Raw genomic sequence first — 17,737 nt, 5'->3', positions numbered from 1 at the left:
AACACTCTTAAACAAGCTATGCTTGAAATTAATGCACCAGGTTCAAATGGTTATGTTTCCATTTATCTGTAGGAAATATCCCACTGGACTAGAGTCCTTAGGGTATGAAGCTTTCAAGGGTAATCTCTCAGGTGTTAATTACGTTCAGGAGACCTATTATTCCATCAACTTCTGGGGGGTGGGGGGTGCAGGCTTCCACCTTCAGTGGCCCCACAAGAGGCCGTCAGAGGCCTCGTCCACAGCCCTGAGGGAAAGGGAGCACTTAAGTGACAGGAGTCTTTAAGGTGAGCTATTGACCCGCCAGGAGTCAAGGCAAAAGTTAACTGGCCCCGTCCAGGAAACCGTGCAAAAAACAGAAGTCCCGCTCGGGCCAGCCAGGCCTTCCTAAGAACCTGTCTCTCTGCATGCTGTCTCTGGATCTGAAGGCCGTGAGCAACAGCCTGGGTGTTTGTGGTCGTTCAGAGGGGAAAGTGTGGGGGTCAGGAGTGGCAGAGGGGGCCCCATGGACGCCCCGCCTGCCCCAGGCTTCAGGCGAGCCGGCACGCCACATGGCGGGACCCAGGCTGCCTCCAACTGGTGCCGAGAGAGATGTGTTAAACGCTCGAAGAGCCTCCCCAGTGGCTCAGCGGTAAAGAATCCGCCTGCAATGCCGGAGAAGCAGGAGACTGGGGTTCTCTCCCAGGGTCGGGAAGACCCCCGGAGAGGAAAATGGCAACTGACTCCAGTATTCTTGCCTTGGAAACCCCACAGAGGAGCCTGGCGGGCTACAGTCCACGGGGTGGCAGAGTTGGACATGACTGAGTGACTGAACCACATGCAGAGGGAACTTCTGCAACAAGCCCTCCCTCCAGAGAGATGAGGCAGCCTCAACACAGGGCTGGACTCACAAGTGACCTTTCCGGGGTTCTAGGGTTTTCACTCACCTCAGTGTACAAAAAGCCTGATTAAACCATGATGTTAAAGATAATTTTACTGCTTCCAAGTTCTCTGCAGGAGAAACTGGCCTGATGAAACGTTTCAGCTGGCAGAGTGATCATGCTGCTGTTCAGTCGCTCAGGCGTGTCCAACTCTTTGCAATCCCATGGACTGCAGCACGCCAGGCTTCCCTGTCCTTCACTCTCCCGGAGCTTGCTCAAACTCATATCCATCGAGTTGGTGATGACATCCAACCATCCTGTCCTCTGTTGTCCCCTTCTCCTCCTGCCTTCAATCTTTCCCGGCATCAGGGTCTTTTCCAACGAGTCAGCTCTTCACATCAGGTAGCCAAAGTACTGGAGCTTCAGCTTCACCATCAGTCCTTCCAATGAATATTCAAGGTTGATCTCCTTTAGGATGGACTGGTTGAATCTCCTTGCAGTCCAAGGAACTCTCAAGAGTCTTCTCCAGCACCACAGTTCAAGACCATCAATTCTTCGGCACTCAGCTTTCCTTATGGTCCAATCCTCACATCCATACAAGACTACTGGGAAAAAAATAGCTTTGACTACATGGACCTTTGTCGGCAAAGAGTGATCATGACAAGATGAAAATAAATTTGTTGTTCACGTTGCTTCAAAGTGAAGGGGGTACGGGGGACTGAGTGTGTCCCTTTAAGAAGTCTTCTGTTAGTTGAGATCTTCCTGTGTGCTATGCATGAGCCATGACCTCAGAATTCAAGGATAACCAAGGTACCTCTCACCTCCCTGACTAGTAGAGTGAAACAGTCTGGGGATGACGCACTAACAGGGGTATAAAGAGACTTGTGGGACCATCCAGCTGGCAGGGTCGAGGCCGCCGGACAGGGAGAGATGCAGCTAATTCTGAAAGGAGCCTGCCAGAGGGTGAGCTGGTAACACAATTGTATCAGAGGAGGTAATACAGTTGCCAAGAGCCCCTTGGCACAGGGGCGCCCACCTGCCAAGGCAAAGAGACTTGAGGGGGTACAGTCTGTTTCAGAAACAGCCAGAGCTGTTGTTCAAAATGTCTCAGAGGATGGCAAGTTGCAATTCTCTATCAGCCAGCGAACCAATGACTTCCAAATTAAAACGAGCCAAAAGCAATCACAGAGAGATGAGCCTAACACTTTCTAAATGAACCACCTATCCACTACCTCAGTGTAGCCTCAACTAAGGAAGTGAGAAAGCGGATTCTGAAACTACGCAACGAGTAGGAAACCAAATACAGAAAAATGTCTAACAAAATACAACCAATGTGAGACCCAACAGCAGCAATGAAAGTGTTTGTTACTATTCTTTGCTAGGATTTCTGACTGGTGAGCACCTGAACTACATAAAACTGCCCAAGAGGACACATATAAGAATGATAATTAAAGTCTTACCACATATTTTAAATAGAGCAACGGGAAGTAAATCTTGCCTATTTTTCAAAAGGAATCAATAGATGTTTTAAATCTCTAAACTCGAAAGGGATATTTTAGAAGTTGTCATTTATTAAAATCCTGTAAAAACATCTTAAATCCCAAACTGTAAAAGGTGCGCTAGATAGATACAACTTTGTCAAAAGTTGCTCACGCCACTTAGGGAGACCCAAATTCTCTCAAGCCAGTTCACTGATGCAGCAAAGCAAGCTTAATTCAAAACCATATCCCAATGGGTGTTACAGAAGCCTGCAGTCCCCACATTTTCCTGCAACTGGGTTCCCAGGAATCTAAGCCAGACGGGGGGCCACGGGCGATCTTCATCTCAGGCACCAAAGAGGCCGAATTTCCTTTCTAGCCACTAGATGGCGCCTACGCATTGGTGAGGCGGACAAAGCGCACCCTGGACACATCCTGGTCACCAGCGGAACGGACAAACATCAGAGAGAAAGCATGATAAACGGACCTCTGAAATGGACGATGCACTGCAGGCACCCTCCACTGTTTAATGAAAAAAGGTAAAAAAAAAAAAATCACAAGACTGTGTTACACAAGCAAGCTGCAATCCTATTAAGCACCCTAGAAAAATAAAGCTTCACTACAGAGCATTAGCTGAGCACCTACTATGTGCCAGGCTCCGCATAACATTTAAACGACAACGGAAGCCTGAGGTCAAGTGCATCCTGTATCTCTGACATATCCAAACAACCACTCTGCTCAAGGATGCCACGTCTGTTAGAGAAGCAGCAGACAAAAGTTGGAGGGCTTAGGAGATGCCGGCCTCTCTAAGGATCTGACACATGCATCAGTTCCCTTTCTGCTTTTAAGAATAAATGGAGTGGGTTCTATTAGAATTATAACTTTACAGATGAGGAAAACTGAGGCACAGGAAGATTAAACAATTGGCTTGAGGCCTTAGCTACTGAGCAGCTGAGATTCAAACCCAAGCCCTCTGCCTGCACTTCTCTCTACAGCCTCATAAAATGACAACAGCCCGGGTCCCAGACAAAACCAATCACTGCTAACCGGCACAGCAGGGGGGTACAACCTCAAAAGGAACAAGCAGGAAGTCAGGTCTACAGAAAGGAGGGTAATCAAGGAAAGCTTCATGGAGGAGAAGGAATCTGTGTTAGAAATTAAAAGACGGCATCTCAGATGAACTAAAACTCTAGGAAGGTATTTGGGGAACAGGAACTAACTTAGTGGCCCATCTTCACACAGTTACAGTCTTGTCCCTATTTCACAGATCTGAAACCTAGAGTTTGGTGTTTTGTTTTTTTTTTCAAATGAAAAAGAGATTCCAACCCCAATTTTTCTGACCTTAATCTTCTAAATAGATTAGAAGATGGTTTTATTTTGGCATTTAATAAGAAAAGGAGAAGACTCTCTCCCAGTTGTTTCAAGTCTCTGCATTTCCGTGGGATGGACTGTCAGGGAAGCAGCAAGTAGAACCGGGAGATCTCCGTGCCCTAGAGCAGCACTTCCTCTGTGGGGCAACATTAGCAAAGAGGAAAAGCACTCCAGGCCTCGAATGCAGAAGGGGCAAAACCACGGAGCTAGGAACGGGCTTCCTTACCGCAGAGCTAGAGCCCACGGAAGTCCTAGGAATTCACACGGGATCCCTACAGCAAAGCCTCGGTAAAGGCGGATGACAGCCCAGGACGGGGCCCTCGGACTTGATTCCTGGACCAGGGCGCCGCACCACAAAAGGCACACGCGGATAATTTGGGGCTGGCAAGTCCATCAGAGCAGAGGGAGGGCGCTGGAGTCAGAGCTGCCCGGCCCAGAGGCCAACCAAGCATCTCCTCCCTCCGAGAGTCCATGCAGGTCTGGACGGGACCAGGGTGGAGCCAGAAATGGGCGAATGTGAGCAATTTCAAGTGAGTCAGGGAGGGAGAAAGGAAACATTCAATAAACCAGTCTCCCCAGAAAGGGGCTGATGAACTGGAAGGGAGCTAGGAATTCCATCCTGACCACTTGTTGTTGAAAATCTTACTGAGGTAATGCTAGACAGAAAATCCCAAGTCTACAGCTCAACCAAGTACAACAGTGATAACAAAAGAATTTCCTGGGATGAGACTATAACATGTTGTGGCCTCACATATTCCATGAACTCATTATTCACAGGAATCAGACAACAGAACTAAGGAAGCTGAACAGCAGATCTTCCTCCGTCTCTGCTCTTTGAGCATTTGTTTTCATGATAATCTGTGTTTCTCTTTCAAATTCAGAGTCTGAGCTAATGGCAGGTATTTTACCCCACTACTGAGAGACCCCCAAAACTTAGCTGGGGAGAATAAACACAGGACGATGCTGATAGTAACGGCACAACTGCTGAGGACTTTACAACCTAAATTAACAGCTGATGACCTAAGAAAACTATTGCTAACTGATTCAGGAAAGGAGACCATGGACCTCTCCCCTACTGCTAGCTGATACTGGCAAGATCATGGACCTCTCCCCTGTTGCTAGCTGATTCAGGAAAGGAGACCATGGACCTCTCCCCTGTTGCTAGCTGATCCAGGCAAGGAGACGAAGGACCTCTCACCTGGGCTTGCTTCCTATGCTTCCTGGTTTTCTCCAGGAGGTTATTATAGGTCACTTGGATGCTTCCAATTTGGAAAAAACTGTTATAAACTCATCTCTCCCTAATCATCATCAGACTTCTCTCCCTTAAACTGTTATTAACTAAATTTTCTTAACTCAAATTGATACTGTCTCATTTACTTAGTCAACATGCATTTCTAATCATTGATTTTATAAAGACAAACCACTGACTGTATTTTATCTGACAGGACAAGTTCAAAGTAGGCATCCAAAGTATCTCACAAAAGTTTTAAAGTTCTACTCTATAAAACATTTATGCTTTAAGACTGTCAACACATATTTGCTCTCCCATGGTCAAGAGTAATTTAGAAAGCAGTATGCATATACCTGAATTACCAAACTGACAAATAATTCCACAGCCAGTTTAAAGAAAGTTAGTGCCAGGTTAAAAAAAAAAAAAAGCAGCCATATAAAAGTATACAAAACTGCAATAATAATGTATTTGAAACTGTCAGAATTTGGATGAATGGACGGAAATACACACAATTTTGAATAAGTGGCCTTTTTTATTATATAACTATTACTAAAGTAGATGCTTGCCTTGATAAGGGGACTAAGAGGCTGAGGAGTGGTATAAAAAATAAAGTTTCAAACCTGAAAAACTTTCTGGACTAGGAATAAATTAAGAATAGAATACTTTCTAAAGTCTTTAAAAATATAAATGCTTAAAATAAAAAAAAAAAAATTAAGACTTCCAGACTATTACAATGTGAACAATTTAAAGCAGGCATAGCTATCTCAGCTGAATCTGGGGATACCCATCATATGCACGCACATCTTCCCTATGTGGTTAGTCACCAATCTATTTCAAATAAGAAAGAGTGGGCTTTAAGACCATCAGCCACCAGAGGCGGGACACTCAGCTCCGTGGACACACCCCCAGCACCGACCAAGGAGAGGACAGACAGGAGAAAACAGGCAGACCCCTGCCTGCCTTTCCCCATCAGAAACAGCAACGGTGCACCGACAAGGAGCTGTGATCGCAGGCATTCACTCCTCACCAGAGAAGAAACTACTTTCTGTTGTGTTCCAGTAAAATCTGAATTCTTCTAGTCCGTAAGGAAAAAGTAAGAAAAACGAAAGCCTTGCTTACTAGTTTTTTTTTTTTAGTGTTTTAAACAAACATAGAAAGTAATTTCTATTCTTGCTTAGCCGCTCAGTCGTGTCCGACTTTTTGCGACCCTTTGGACTGTAGCCTGCCAGGATCCTCTGTCCATGGAATTTTTCAGGCAAGAATACGGGAGTGGGTTGCCATTCCCTTCTCCAGGGGATTTTCCTGACCCGGGGACTGAACCTGTATCTGCTGTGTCTCCTGCATTGCAGGCGGATTCTCTACCTGCTAAGCCATCGGGGGAGCCCAATTTCTATGGCTTGACTCGTATCTTTTAAAATGTATGTAGGATAGTTTATCACATCAGAACAAATTTTTAAACTTAAAGAAGTTGCTCAGTCATGTCCAACTCTTTGCGACCCCATGGACTCTAGCCCACCAGGTTCCTCTGTCCATGGGATTTTCCAGGCAAGAGTACTGGAGTAGGTTGCCATTTCCTTCTCCAGGGGATCTTCCCGACCCAGGGATCGAACCTGGGTCTCCCGCATTGTAGGCAGACACTTTTACAGTCTGAGCCACCAGGGAAGATAGTCAAACTGAAAGAACTGAGTCCAATAAGTACTCAACATATATTTATTTAGGAAAAGAGGAAAGAGAAAAAAAAATTCTCAATTCCAGTAAAGAAATATCAATATTTCCTTCAGATTTTGAAATTAATCAATTTCATAAGCCCTAAGTGAAGCTGGCATAACTGGGAAAAGTAGGGGATCTTCAAAACTGATATTAGGGACTTTACAACATGAGTAGAACTGATGCTTTACAAGTAAAAAAAAAAAAATAAATTTAGTCTTCATAGTTCAAAAGTTTCAAAATCAAAGACATTGCTAATATTCTGAGTCAAATATAACCTAAATAATTTAACAAAAGAAACAAACTTTATCATGCCCAGTGAGTATGCATCTATTGAGATAACAACTTAATTTGTTTTTAAAGATCTTCTGTTTACCAACCATTTTATACCAACCATATGCCCTTTCCTAAGAACAACCAGTTCTTTCCAGATCCTTGGGGGTTGGGGTAAGGGTGACACATTTGCAAAGTTTTAATGTTTCCAAATACTGAAAATCCTCCCCAAATGTCAACAGGTCTCAACGTGCAAAAACATTAGGACTTTCGACGCGCACCGCCCCCCCCCACCCCGGACCTCACCCGGCCACCTTTCTGTTTAAGCCAAATCATTTGTTTACAAATAACTGGAAAAGTTCCTCTTCGTAATCAGATGCCAAACACCATTTTCAAGGAGAGGTCAGAGTGCTTCATTCATAATTCAACTTGTTGCCTTTAAAGCGTTTAGAATTTTCCTTCAGAACATCGCAGACAGAGAAATCAAGAAACTGCATCCCAGGCTTGTGTGCAACCATTATCTATTTAGTACAACTGAGCGGCGAGCATCCTCGGACTCAGATGGCACCTGTCGTAAGCTGGCTAAGAACAGCAGTTCAAACAGGCTGGCCACGCGCACAAATCCCTCCTCCATGAACTAGGGTTGATTTTTTAAATAAGTTTTGAAAACAAATTGAAAAAAAAAAATCACAACTCAGAAAGAAACATGGCCTGGATGTTTTACAATTAAAAGATACTTCAAGGTTTAATTGCCTCCTCCATCTCATGCTTTTAAATGCAGCAAAGTATTTGAAATTAAACAAGGACTTACAATTATGAGAGTTCCTTAAAGTTTTCCAGAAAGCTAACTAAGCAATGCATAAATTCAGAAAAGGTTTAAAGTAAGTCACATCTTCCTTACAAATCAAAATGTGCCATACAACATTGTCATGCACACCTGTGACTCCTACTGAAGTTTTGGCAAATGGTAACTACGGCACTGCCCATTTTTAATCACAATTGTCAAACCAATGTTATAAAGGAGGCAGCACAGCTGATCGAGATGGGTGACTGACAGGTACATCACAGCCTGCCAGCAGCAATGCAATACAAGGGCAGGTATTCATAAGGCAAGGCATGCCACACAGGCCTCCAGAAAATCAGTAACATTGATAGGCTTCCTATCTTAAGTCTATAGAAATGTTGTTAAAGGGCCTTTAAAATGTTGTTTTAGAACTGCATACCCTGGGCCAAGTCTGAAAAAGAGCTGAATTTTCAAGAAACTTTGTTTCACGCAGGATTATGTAAAATGTCCTAAGAACAAAAGCGAAATTCTCTCTGTGCGGGCATCACGTAAGGCAGTGTCCAGCTTCCATACAGCAGGTACTAAATAAGTGCTGGCTGGATTCAGCTGCTTCTTACAGCACATTCTTACAAAACAAATGAAACCAGATTTAAAAGGAAGCTACTGTCCCTTGAGGGCTTTCCTTGGCAAAACTGGAAGGCAGCAAGTGAAAATGATACAGTTGATAGTCATTACTGCTCTGATCTTGCAACAATAAGAAGAACAGGAATCACTTTTATTAGTAAACAGAGTCTTACACAAAAACCAAAACCAAATGTAAACAGTTATTCTTCAGGTATTTCCTATTAACAGGCCAAGGTAAATCTGGATAAAGGCAGACCAGTTTGAAAATAAAAATCCCTCTGCGATGTTTTTAAATCTTTTGCTTGATAAGAAATTTTAATTAAAAAAATATCATCACTGTGTGTCTAAAAAAACTTCTGCATCCTACAGAGGTTCTCTTTCCTGCTCAGACTCTGCAACTATTTAAGAAATAAAACAAGTAACAAAGAAAAGAGAAAAAAAAAAACCTACTGTTTTACAATGAGCAGTTCTTCCTCAAGTTTTTACTACCAGGGTGGTTAATATGGGATACCAAAAGAGACAGTGGAAATTCTTTATCATCTTAAAACATTACATTATTTCTTTGTTGGGAAAAAATATGTAAGAAAACTGGAATACAAAATGCCATCAGACTCAGCTCCTAAACTCTAGTCTTGGAAAGACCAACGTCGTTTCAGATTCAGTCAAGGATTTCAGTGTCACAAATCTGACTTTCACTACCAGCACTTGCATTTCTTTTAACCCAACCCCTTAATCCTTCATGTGAGCTATTCCTAACAAAGGTTCTTTTTTCCTGTCTGTCCTTTCTCCTATGGCATTCAATCTCCGCTGTTATAGCTTCAGTGATCAGTTTGTAGTTCATGAGTCTGAAAAACTCCATAAATTTTAAAAAAGGAGACATCAACCTGCTGGACAAATTTACTTAATAATTTTAATCTATCAACAAATTCTATGTTCAAAGTAACACAATGCATTCTTTTTAACCTTAACATGTTTCTTGAAAGAAAAACAGCTTCATTGGGATATAATTCACATACCATAAAAGTCACTAATTTAAAGTACACAATCCAATGGTTTTTAGTATTTTCAGAAAGTTGTGCAACCATTACCACAATCTAATTTTAGAGTATGTTCATCACCCCTAAAAGAAACCCGTACCCCCTCCTTCCCCAGCCCTATGCAACCACTAATCTACTTTCTGTCTCTATGGATTTGCTTATTCTGGACTTCATATAAATGGAATCATGCAATATGTGGTCTTTTGTGACTGACTTCTTTCACTAAGCACGATGTTTTTAAGGTTCTTCCAGTCAACCTTAGCATATTTCTTAATGTTGGACTTTTCTAATCCTTCTGACAAATTAAACATATAACCTTTTAAACTTCAAACCCACACCCACCCCTCCACAAAAGTACCCTTTACTTGCTATTTCCCTCTAGAGAGGCTAAACTATAATTTGCTATTTAGGTTCTTTCCAAACTTCTTATTCTGGAATTCTTCTTCTGGTAATAAAACAGCAACTTCTTTAAACACCCATCTTTCACATACCTACATTTCCCTGACAATAGAATATGACTGTGCCTGGGGCAGAAAGATGACTGGATCTTTCTAATGAGATGGCCACAATACCTTTAAAGGGCACACCGATTTTTTTTTTTAAGCATCATATTATTTGGCTATCACTCCTAACTTCCAAACCTCCCTTTTTTAGATGCACTGTTCACGGTACATTGATACAAAAGTCTTTATGACTTCATCTGCTTCAAAACTTCTAGGTTTTCCAAATTAAAGGTTTTTGTGTTTTTTTTAATCACCCCTACTGCTATCACACTGAGAGAAAACACTAATCCCTAAATAGGCCAACACATTATTAATCAACAGCATCCCAATCTTTATTATACTAGACAGACAAAACAATGCTTGTCTCTGATAGGAGCTGTTGGTTTTATTTCTATCAGAAGTAAGAATTCCAGCACCTTTTGGACTAAGAGCTGAACACAGGCTGAGCATACCATTTACTCCTGAAAACTTCCTAGCTATAGGGAGGGGCAGGTAGTGAGTTAGAACTTCAACAAACCATAATCAGGAATGAGGAGCCTTCTGGCCATCCATCAAGTTTTCAGAAACCAACTATTTGCGAGAGATCCTTGAGCAAAGTTTGGCATCTTGTACTATAAAAGTAGTTAAAACGCCCCTTCCCCTCCTGCCTGTTTTGTCAAGAAAAACAGAACAAATACACCTTTCACAAAGGGTATTTTTCATCAAGAACTCCAAACAACAAGACATCCTATTTTAAAATCCCGGAGTCCTGCGTCGGAGAAGCAAGGCCAACCCTGGTGTTGTGAATTTCAGAACTTACTAACATTAAACAATAAAACTAGAGCCACGACACAGTTCAACAACATGCCGTAATAAAATGGATTAACTCTCTTGTGTCTCCTGAACTATATTTAGCTCCTGAAAGCTAGAAGCCCTCCTCTGTGCCCCCAAACACCATCTGTGAGCCTTAGAAGGGTGCCGAGAGCCTTTCGCCCAATCCAGCGTGCGGAAACTTCGGAAAACAAAGAGCAGGAGAGCTCAGATGTGGGGAGTGTCCGGACTCCAGGCGAGTCTCACTCCACGCAGTCAACACCCTAATCCTTAAAAATCTGCTCCTACTCGGTCGTGAACGCATTTCTTACAAAACATTTAAGAAGGGTTTGTTTATACGAACAGTCTTTCCGAATTGCACCTAAGACGGGGCCAGGCAGCCCCCGCTGCCTCCTGACTCTCCCCCTCACTCTGCAAGGCGCAGTCGTGATTTTTCGAAGTTAATTGGCACCACCTGCATACACTCGGCAAACATTACTCACCAACACGCCCTCGCCGTTCCCAGCCCCAGTTCTGTGCCTGCATTTGAACTTTATAATCGTGCTCAAGATACCCTGCCGTCGCGAAAGGACCAGCAGAGCCTCCCTTTACTGTTTGGAGAAGAATAGAAACCCCTCCTCTCCGCCCTCCACATACCGCGGGGCGCTAAGTTCTCTCTCCCTCCCTCCCTGCCCGTCCCTACCCCTAGCCGACACCACCAAAACAAAAGCTATCAGATTGCAAGCGGCAGCGCGTGGAGCGATATTGCTTATTAACTCCGAGCAGAGGAAGTGCGGGCGGGGGATGGGGGGGCGCGCAACACAACTCCGGCCACGAAGCCCAGGCCGCGGCCGCGCGCTCGCCACGCGGAGCCCCCTCCCCGCACGCCCGCCGCCGCGGGGCCCCGCGCGCCCGAAACCGCGACGCGGGCCACCTCTCGCCCGGGCACGGCGGCCCGGTGTTCCTGGGCGGCCGTGTGGCTGCGAGCACGTGTGTGGAAATACACGTCGGCTCCGACCACACACCCACTCCTGCACACTCAGAGGCCGCCCTACCAGCCCTAGCCCCGCCGGAACGAAAAGAGCGTCCACGGGCCGCTAGAAAACGGGGAGAAGGGTCCCCCAAACCCTCTGAACTCGGGATCCGGACGCGCTGTCCGGAACAGCCCGCCTGACGCCGAGCCCCCGACTTCACCTTTTCCCAAGGGCTGCAGCGAGGGGTGCGAGATGTAAGCGGGAACGCTCCCCGCACCCCCAGTCGCACTGAGCAGCCCCGGGAGGCCGGAGAGCGAAAGCGACAGGGAAAGCCAGGAACCCAAAGAGCCCAAGGGGCCAAGCGTGGCGAGCGGCAGGAGGTCGCGCTGGAATGTCTGGAACCTGTCCTGGGGCCGCGGAGCCTCCCCGCCGGGCACCTCCCCCTGGGCACCTTGCAGAACCGGGGCCGGCGGGCTGCCCGCTCCCACCCCGGGCTCCGAACCTGCCCCAGGCGCGAGGGCGCCGCGCGAGCTGTCACCGCCGCCCGCGCGCCGCGTGTCGGGAGGCCCCGCGCGCCGGGAGGGGCGCGCGGTGCGGGCGGCCGGGCGCGAACTTCCCCGCTGGAGCCCCGGGGCCTGGCCCCACCGCGGGCCGCCGGGCAGGGAGGGCAGCCCAGACAGCCGGGCCGCGGGGCAGGGCTCTCGGGACCGCGGAAGGGAGAGCCACCGAGGCCCTTTCCGTGCGGGGATGCGCCGAGCCCGGGGCCACGCGGGCCTCCGAACCAACGACCTGGGCCCCGGGGTCCCCCCCGGCCTTGCGGCCGAGCTCCTCGGCGCCCCGCCCCGCCGCCCCAGAGCCCGGTAGCCCGACAGCTGCGACGGTGGCAACTCGGGTTTCGCAAACAGGGCGCAGCCCCTCGGAGGAAAAGTTCCCGCAGTGGCCGCGGGCGGCGGGCACATACTCACTTTCTCCACTCGTGGGCCAGAGCGAGAGCGCGGCGGAGAAAAACAGGAGTCCCCACAGCGAGGTCGGGGACCCTCCTCCGGAGCTAGACTTCATTCCTTTTATTTGGGACGAAATTCCCCTTTCTCAAAAAAAAAAAAAAAAGGGGGGGTGGAGGAGGAAAAGAAAAAGTCTCCGAGTCTTCGTCCCCCCCCACCTCCAAAAACAAGGGCGAAGGCGACAACACTTCCCGAGGCGGCGCCGGCCGGGGGTCCGCGGGGAGGCGCGGACGGGGCGGGCGGTGGCGGCGGGCGGCCCTCAGCGCCGGCAGCCGCGGCCCAGCGCTCGGCGAAGTCGGGAACCCGGGGCGCGCCGGGGCGGGCTGTCTGCGTCGTCGGCCTCCATTTTCAAACCCAGAGAGGCAGGAGGGAGGAAAAACTGCGAAGAGAAGGGGGCCAAGCCCGGATCCGTCTTGGCGAAGGAAAACAAACCCGACCCCAGACAGAGGGGGAGGCGGCCCGACGCCCGAGCCTCCGCGGCGGGAGGGCGCGACGCAGTTCGCAAGACGGCCCCTGAGCCCAGGTCGCGGGGGAGGCCGGCCGGGGGCAGAAATGCGGAGGAAAAATGAATGAGCCGCTCCCCTCCTCCTCCTGCTGCTGCTCCTCCTCCGCCGGGCTCCGCTCGCCGCCGCCGCCGCCGCCGCCGCGAGCTCCTTCCCAAATCCAGGACACACACAAAGCGGCGGGCCGGCCGCGCTCTGCGCTCCCGCCGCCCGCCCCGCGCCGGCCCCCGCCCGGCCCCCGCCCGCCGCCGGCTCGGCGCGGGGGCTCCGGCTCGCTGAAGGTCAAAGCCGCGGCGCGCCGTGGAGCTCCCCTCGCGCGGGAGGGGCGTGGAGGGTCCGGGGGTCGGCAAGCTCCAGGCACGGGCGCGCCGGGGCCAGGCTCGCCGGCGGCGTCCCTCTCCCTCGCCCGCCTCTCGAGTTCGCCCGGTGCGCTCGCTCCTCCTCGGGTTGTTTGGTTTTTGTTTTTTTTTTTTTTTTTTTTTTTTTTTTTTCCGCTCAGCGGAGTTAATGCTGGTAAACAAGAGCCTCAGCCCCGCCGCGCCGCTGCCGCCGCCGCTGCCACACACTGGGGCCTGGCGCGCGCGTGCGCTCGGGGCCGCGCACACACACTCACGCGCGCGCGCGCATTGGAGCGGCCACAGCCGCAGGCCCGGCGCGCGGAGGGCCGGGCCCCGGCCGGCGCGCGCCAAGAGCCGGAGCCCAGGAACGCAGGGACGTGCGGAGCGGAGCCCCGGCGCGGGCGGTGAAGCGGCAAGGTGCCGCCCCCGCGCCCCGCCCGCGCGCAACGGCTCCCGCGCGCGCGCGCGCCCCCGCTCTCACCCCCACCGCACTGCGCCGGCCAGCCTGCACGCGCGCGCCCCTCCCGCAAGACTCCAAAAACAATGCCCCCGGCGCCGGGCCCGGCCCGGCTGAGGACTGAGCTGGGGAGCGGGGGAGGGGCTGGGCCGGGCTGGGCGGGGAGCGTGAGGCCCGAGAGGTTCATTGAAAACAACAACAGCGCGGCTGGAGCGCGCGTTGCCCCGGTTCTTGAAAAGCTTCATTGTGTCTTGCAGCTGTTGCAAAATAAATAAATAAGTGCGTGCATGCGGCATTTTTTCGCAGCCTGCTGGACAGCTCGAATGTGGCGGGAGGGGCATACCTGGGAGAAAGGAGACCCTCACACACATCCAGGCTACTAAGCGGGCACTTTGGCGCAAGGCCGGGACGGCCGCGGCATCGCCCCAGGGGAGCCCACAGTCCCGGAACTCCCGGGCAGCCGGGGGGAAGGGCGCGGCTCGGGCCCGGGAGCCTGGGGAGACGGCCCGCGGGGGCCCGGAGCGGGCGAAGGGGGGGCCCAGACGGGCCGCCCCGCGCGCCCGGGGCGCGTCCCCGCCGCAGCCGCCAGGGGGCGCGGCGGGCGCGGGGAGGGCCGGCCCGCTGAGTGTCCCCTCCCTCCGGGAGAGGAAATCTGGGGGCCCGGGCCGGGGGCCGGCCGAGCTGGGTTGCGCCGGCACGGCCCCGGAGACCCGCGGCAGGTCCGGGGAGCGGCTCGCCGACTCGCTCCTCTGCGGGCCCCACCACGTGGGCGGCTGCGGGCGGCGTCCAGGGCGCGTGCTCGGTGCGGGGCTGCAGGGACCCCCGGAGGCCAAGGGGGCGTGCCGGGGGGGGGTCCCCGGAGGATGCGCTTGGGGCCGGGGGCCGGAGTCTCCCGGCCGGGCTCGCGGCACGCGGACACGCTGCGCCGGATCGCCGAGCGGCCACTGCGGGAGCCCACCCGCACCTGCTCGCGTCCTTCCGGGCGCGTCTCTCTTCCCTCCTTTGCTCGGTAAAGGACTGGACACTATCGCCCGCCGGTCTCCTCCGTGGTCTTCTTGAAGGTGCTCGAGGAGGGGTTTCCCCAAAGAGCCTGCCCCTGGACTGGTATCTAATGAATAAATGCTGCGGAAACCAGGTCCTTAAAGCGGGAAACAGCCCAGCGAGGTCTAGAGAGAGGAGTTTGAAATACGTGGACTTTTAAGCATAGTGATTGGACCACGTGTCGCCTTTAAGGTGGTCCGGCTTCATGACTCAGGCTAATTGATGTCAACAGTAAATAAAAAGAAGATGGCTAATAAGAGTTGTGGATGTCGAGATGTAGAAGTGTTTGTCTCATAAATAATCAGGCTGTCTGGTAAGATCGGATCTGTTCTAAAGGAAAGTAGGTTTCCTTTTTTACTCTAATTGTAAAAGATTTCCACGTTACATTATGCATCCCATCGTTCTTAAATAATTTTTTTAATTAAGAGCTGAAAACAAATCAAAAGCTATTATAATGGAAACCTAGCCCTTTTCCCCCTATATTTATTCCCTACATCATTTGCCTCTTGGAAATTTTTAGCTCAATTCAGTGAGTCAGTTGGATAGAGGGAAATAAATCTTTTCTTACTTAAGAAAGTCATTCATATGGGATTGTTTTGTTTAACTGAAATTCAGGTTAATTTTAAAATGTTCCAGTTTTAGATATTCCTGGACATTAACAAAGAAAGAAGGAAATTAGAATCTTTAAAAAGAAATTGAAACTTAGCAGGTATCATTTTAAAAGTAGGCACTGCCATATGAATAATTAAAATTTGATCTACTTATATTTTTTAAATTTATTTTAAAATATTTCTCCAGACAATACTCTACATGAAGTTGGTCTTGATGCCTACAGATCCATTTTGCCATTAAATGTAAAGGAATATCAATATCATATCTTCATTATATTTAGTATTCAGGATTTTACAATACATACTTCTAAATTAAGACAAAAGTTTAGAGTTGAGTTTTTAAAAGAGTGATGCTAATATAAAATCTTTAAATACTACACAATATAGTTTTAGTATTAGTAAATTCATTCATTTGTCCCTGAGAACATAAGGGGTATATGGAATAAAGAGAAATGCATAGTTACTTAAATTGTAGGATTTTTTTGTAAAGAAAATGACTTTTCATCTGTGATTTTTTAAAATGTTGTTTTATCCTAAAGTACTAAGACGTCAATAAGATTAAATTATTATAGACAGTTAGAAGTTAGATTTTTTAATTATATGCCTTAATATTTAAACAGAATCAAAATTTAGATTGCCTTTCAGCTCTACCTTGATTACACAAAGGTGATTTGTATTTTCTTCAATTATTACATTCTACATACCAAAGTCAAACTTATTTTTTCAACCTTGGAAATAAAACCATGTAGTAAAGCATTAATTGGAGTCTTTACAACTACACTGCCAATGTGTCACACGTTTTGTTTTATGCAGTTTTCCTCAGGTATCCTATAAATTTCCCTTATTTTGGAACTGAAGCTGGTTGCTCATTTTCACTTTATAAAAACTGTTTACTTGAAAAGAGTTATATCTCAAATTACTCTGCTAAATGTACCAGGTTCCCCACCCCCCGCCAGTGTAATATATATGGAGTGAAAAATATGAGAAGCCCTACAAATGACAGTTGACAAGTAATACAGTGTACTGTGATATATTCCCAGAAAGGAATGCCATTCAGCAGTGAGTGAATAAACGACAGCCACACGCAACAGCAGCGGAGCTTTGAAACACAGTGTTAGGTAAAGAAAGTCAAGTTCCAAAAAACTATACCCATACTCCCATTTTGACAAAGCTCTTAAAAGCAGGGAAAACAAGAACCATGAGACAAATTTTAAAGCAAAATATTTAAATACGGGCTATGATATTTTTTTTTTTTTGTTATGCTTTGGTTTTGTCTTAGCAAGGGGATTCATGCAGAGCACACAACCCAGGATCTTGGCTACTTCCAGAAGAAGTGGAGTGAACCTCTAAGCACATGCAGTGTTCCTGGGAAACAAGCTCATCCTCGGATGTGGTGGTAGACTTACAGGTTTCTATTTTGTAATTATGCTTATAACTAACACATACATTACACATATTTCTGTATGTATAAAATATTAAAGAAAATTTAAAAATTATGGGAGAGATTCATGAAAGATCATCCCAGGTGTCCAGTGGGATTCTTCCAGGTTCCAAGCTGTTTGTTTAAACAAATCAGAAGCATTAAAGGATCACTAAAATTGTATAGTTAATCAAGGTCTTATTATTAAGGATATATTTCAAAGAATAACTACCCATATGCTATCAATGCAATTCAAGACAAAAACAAATCATGAAACAAAAAATGTCAGAGAATTGACTTCACAAGTAATCAGGTTCATTGAGTGCATTCTGTAAATGGGCAGTTTCCTGTGAGGTTAAATAAATACCTAACTCATGATCCAGCAATTCTACCTCTAGCTATTTAACCAAAAGAAATGAAAATATATCCACAAGGAGACCTATAGGGGACTTTGCTCCTATAACCTATAGGTTATAGGAGCTTTGCTTTGCTCCTAAAGACAAAAAACTGGAAATGACCCAAATGTACCTCAAAAGGGAAAAGGGCAAACAAATTGTGATCTATCCATTCAACGCAGTACTGCATACCAATAAAAAAGAAAGAACTATTAATGCATACAAAAGCATAGATGAGCCTCAAAAGCATGGTAGCATATGCATTCATCAAAAACAAGTCAAACTGTACACTTAAGATGGATGCACTTCGTTGTGTGTAATTACATCTGAATTTTAAGTTTTA

General features: G+C 47.8%; 1 protein-coding gene across 2 annotated transcripts in view; it reads right to left on the bottom strand.

The window, feature by feature from the left end:
* The window catches only part of IGF1R (insulin like growth factor 1 receptor), a 300,365-nt gene extending 287,069 nt beyond the window's left edge, over positions 1-13,296 (bottom strand). Inside the window, exon 1 of one of the 2 annotated variants that reach the window (XM_043489499.1) lies at positions 12,594-13,296. In XM_043489499.1, the coding sequence (XP_043345434.1) occupies positions 12,594-12,687 (94 nt within the window). In that variant the 5' untranslated portion in view covers positions 12,688-13,296. Of the gene's footprint in view, positions 1-11,157; positions 11,258-12,593 lie in introns of those variants that run through there. The other variant, XM_043489500.1, reaches the window with a different exon arrangement.
* Positions 13,297-17,737: the final 4,441 nt, after the last annotated feature.

The sequence above is a fragment of the Cervus canadensis genome, chromosome 17 (genome assembly GCF_019320065.1).
Source record: "Cervus canadensis isolate Bull #8, Minnesota chromosome 17, ASM1932006v1, whole genome shotgun sequence".
Lineage (NCBI taxonomy): Eukaryota > Metazoa > Chordata > Mammalia > Artiodactyla > Cervidae > Cervus > Cervus canadensis.
This window is presented reverse-complemented; position numbering and strand designations above follow the sequence as displayed.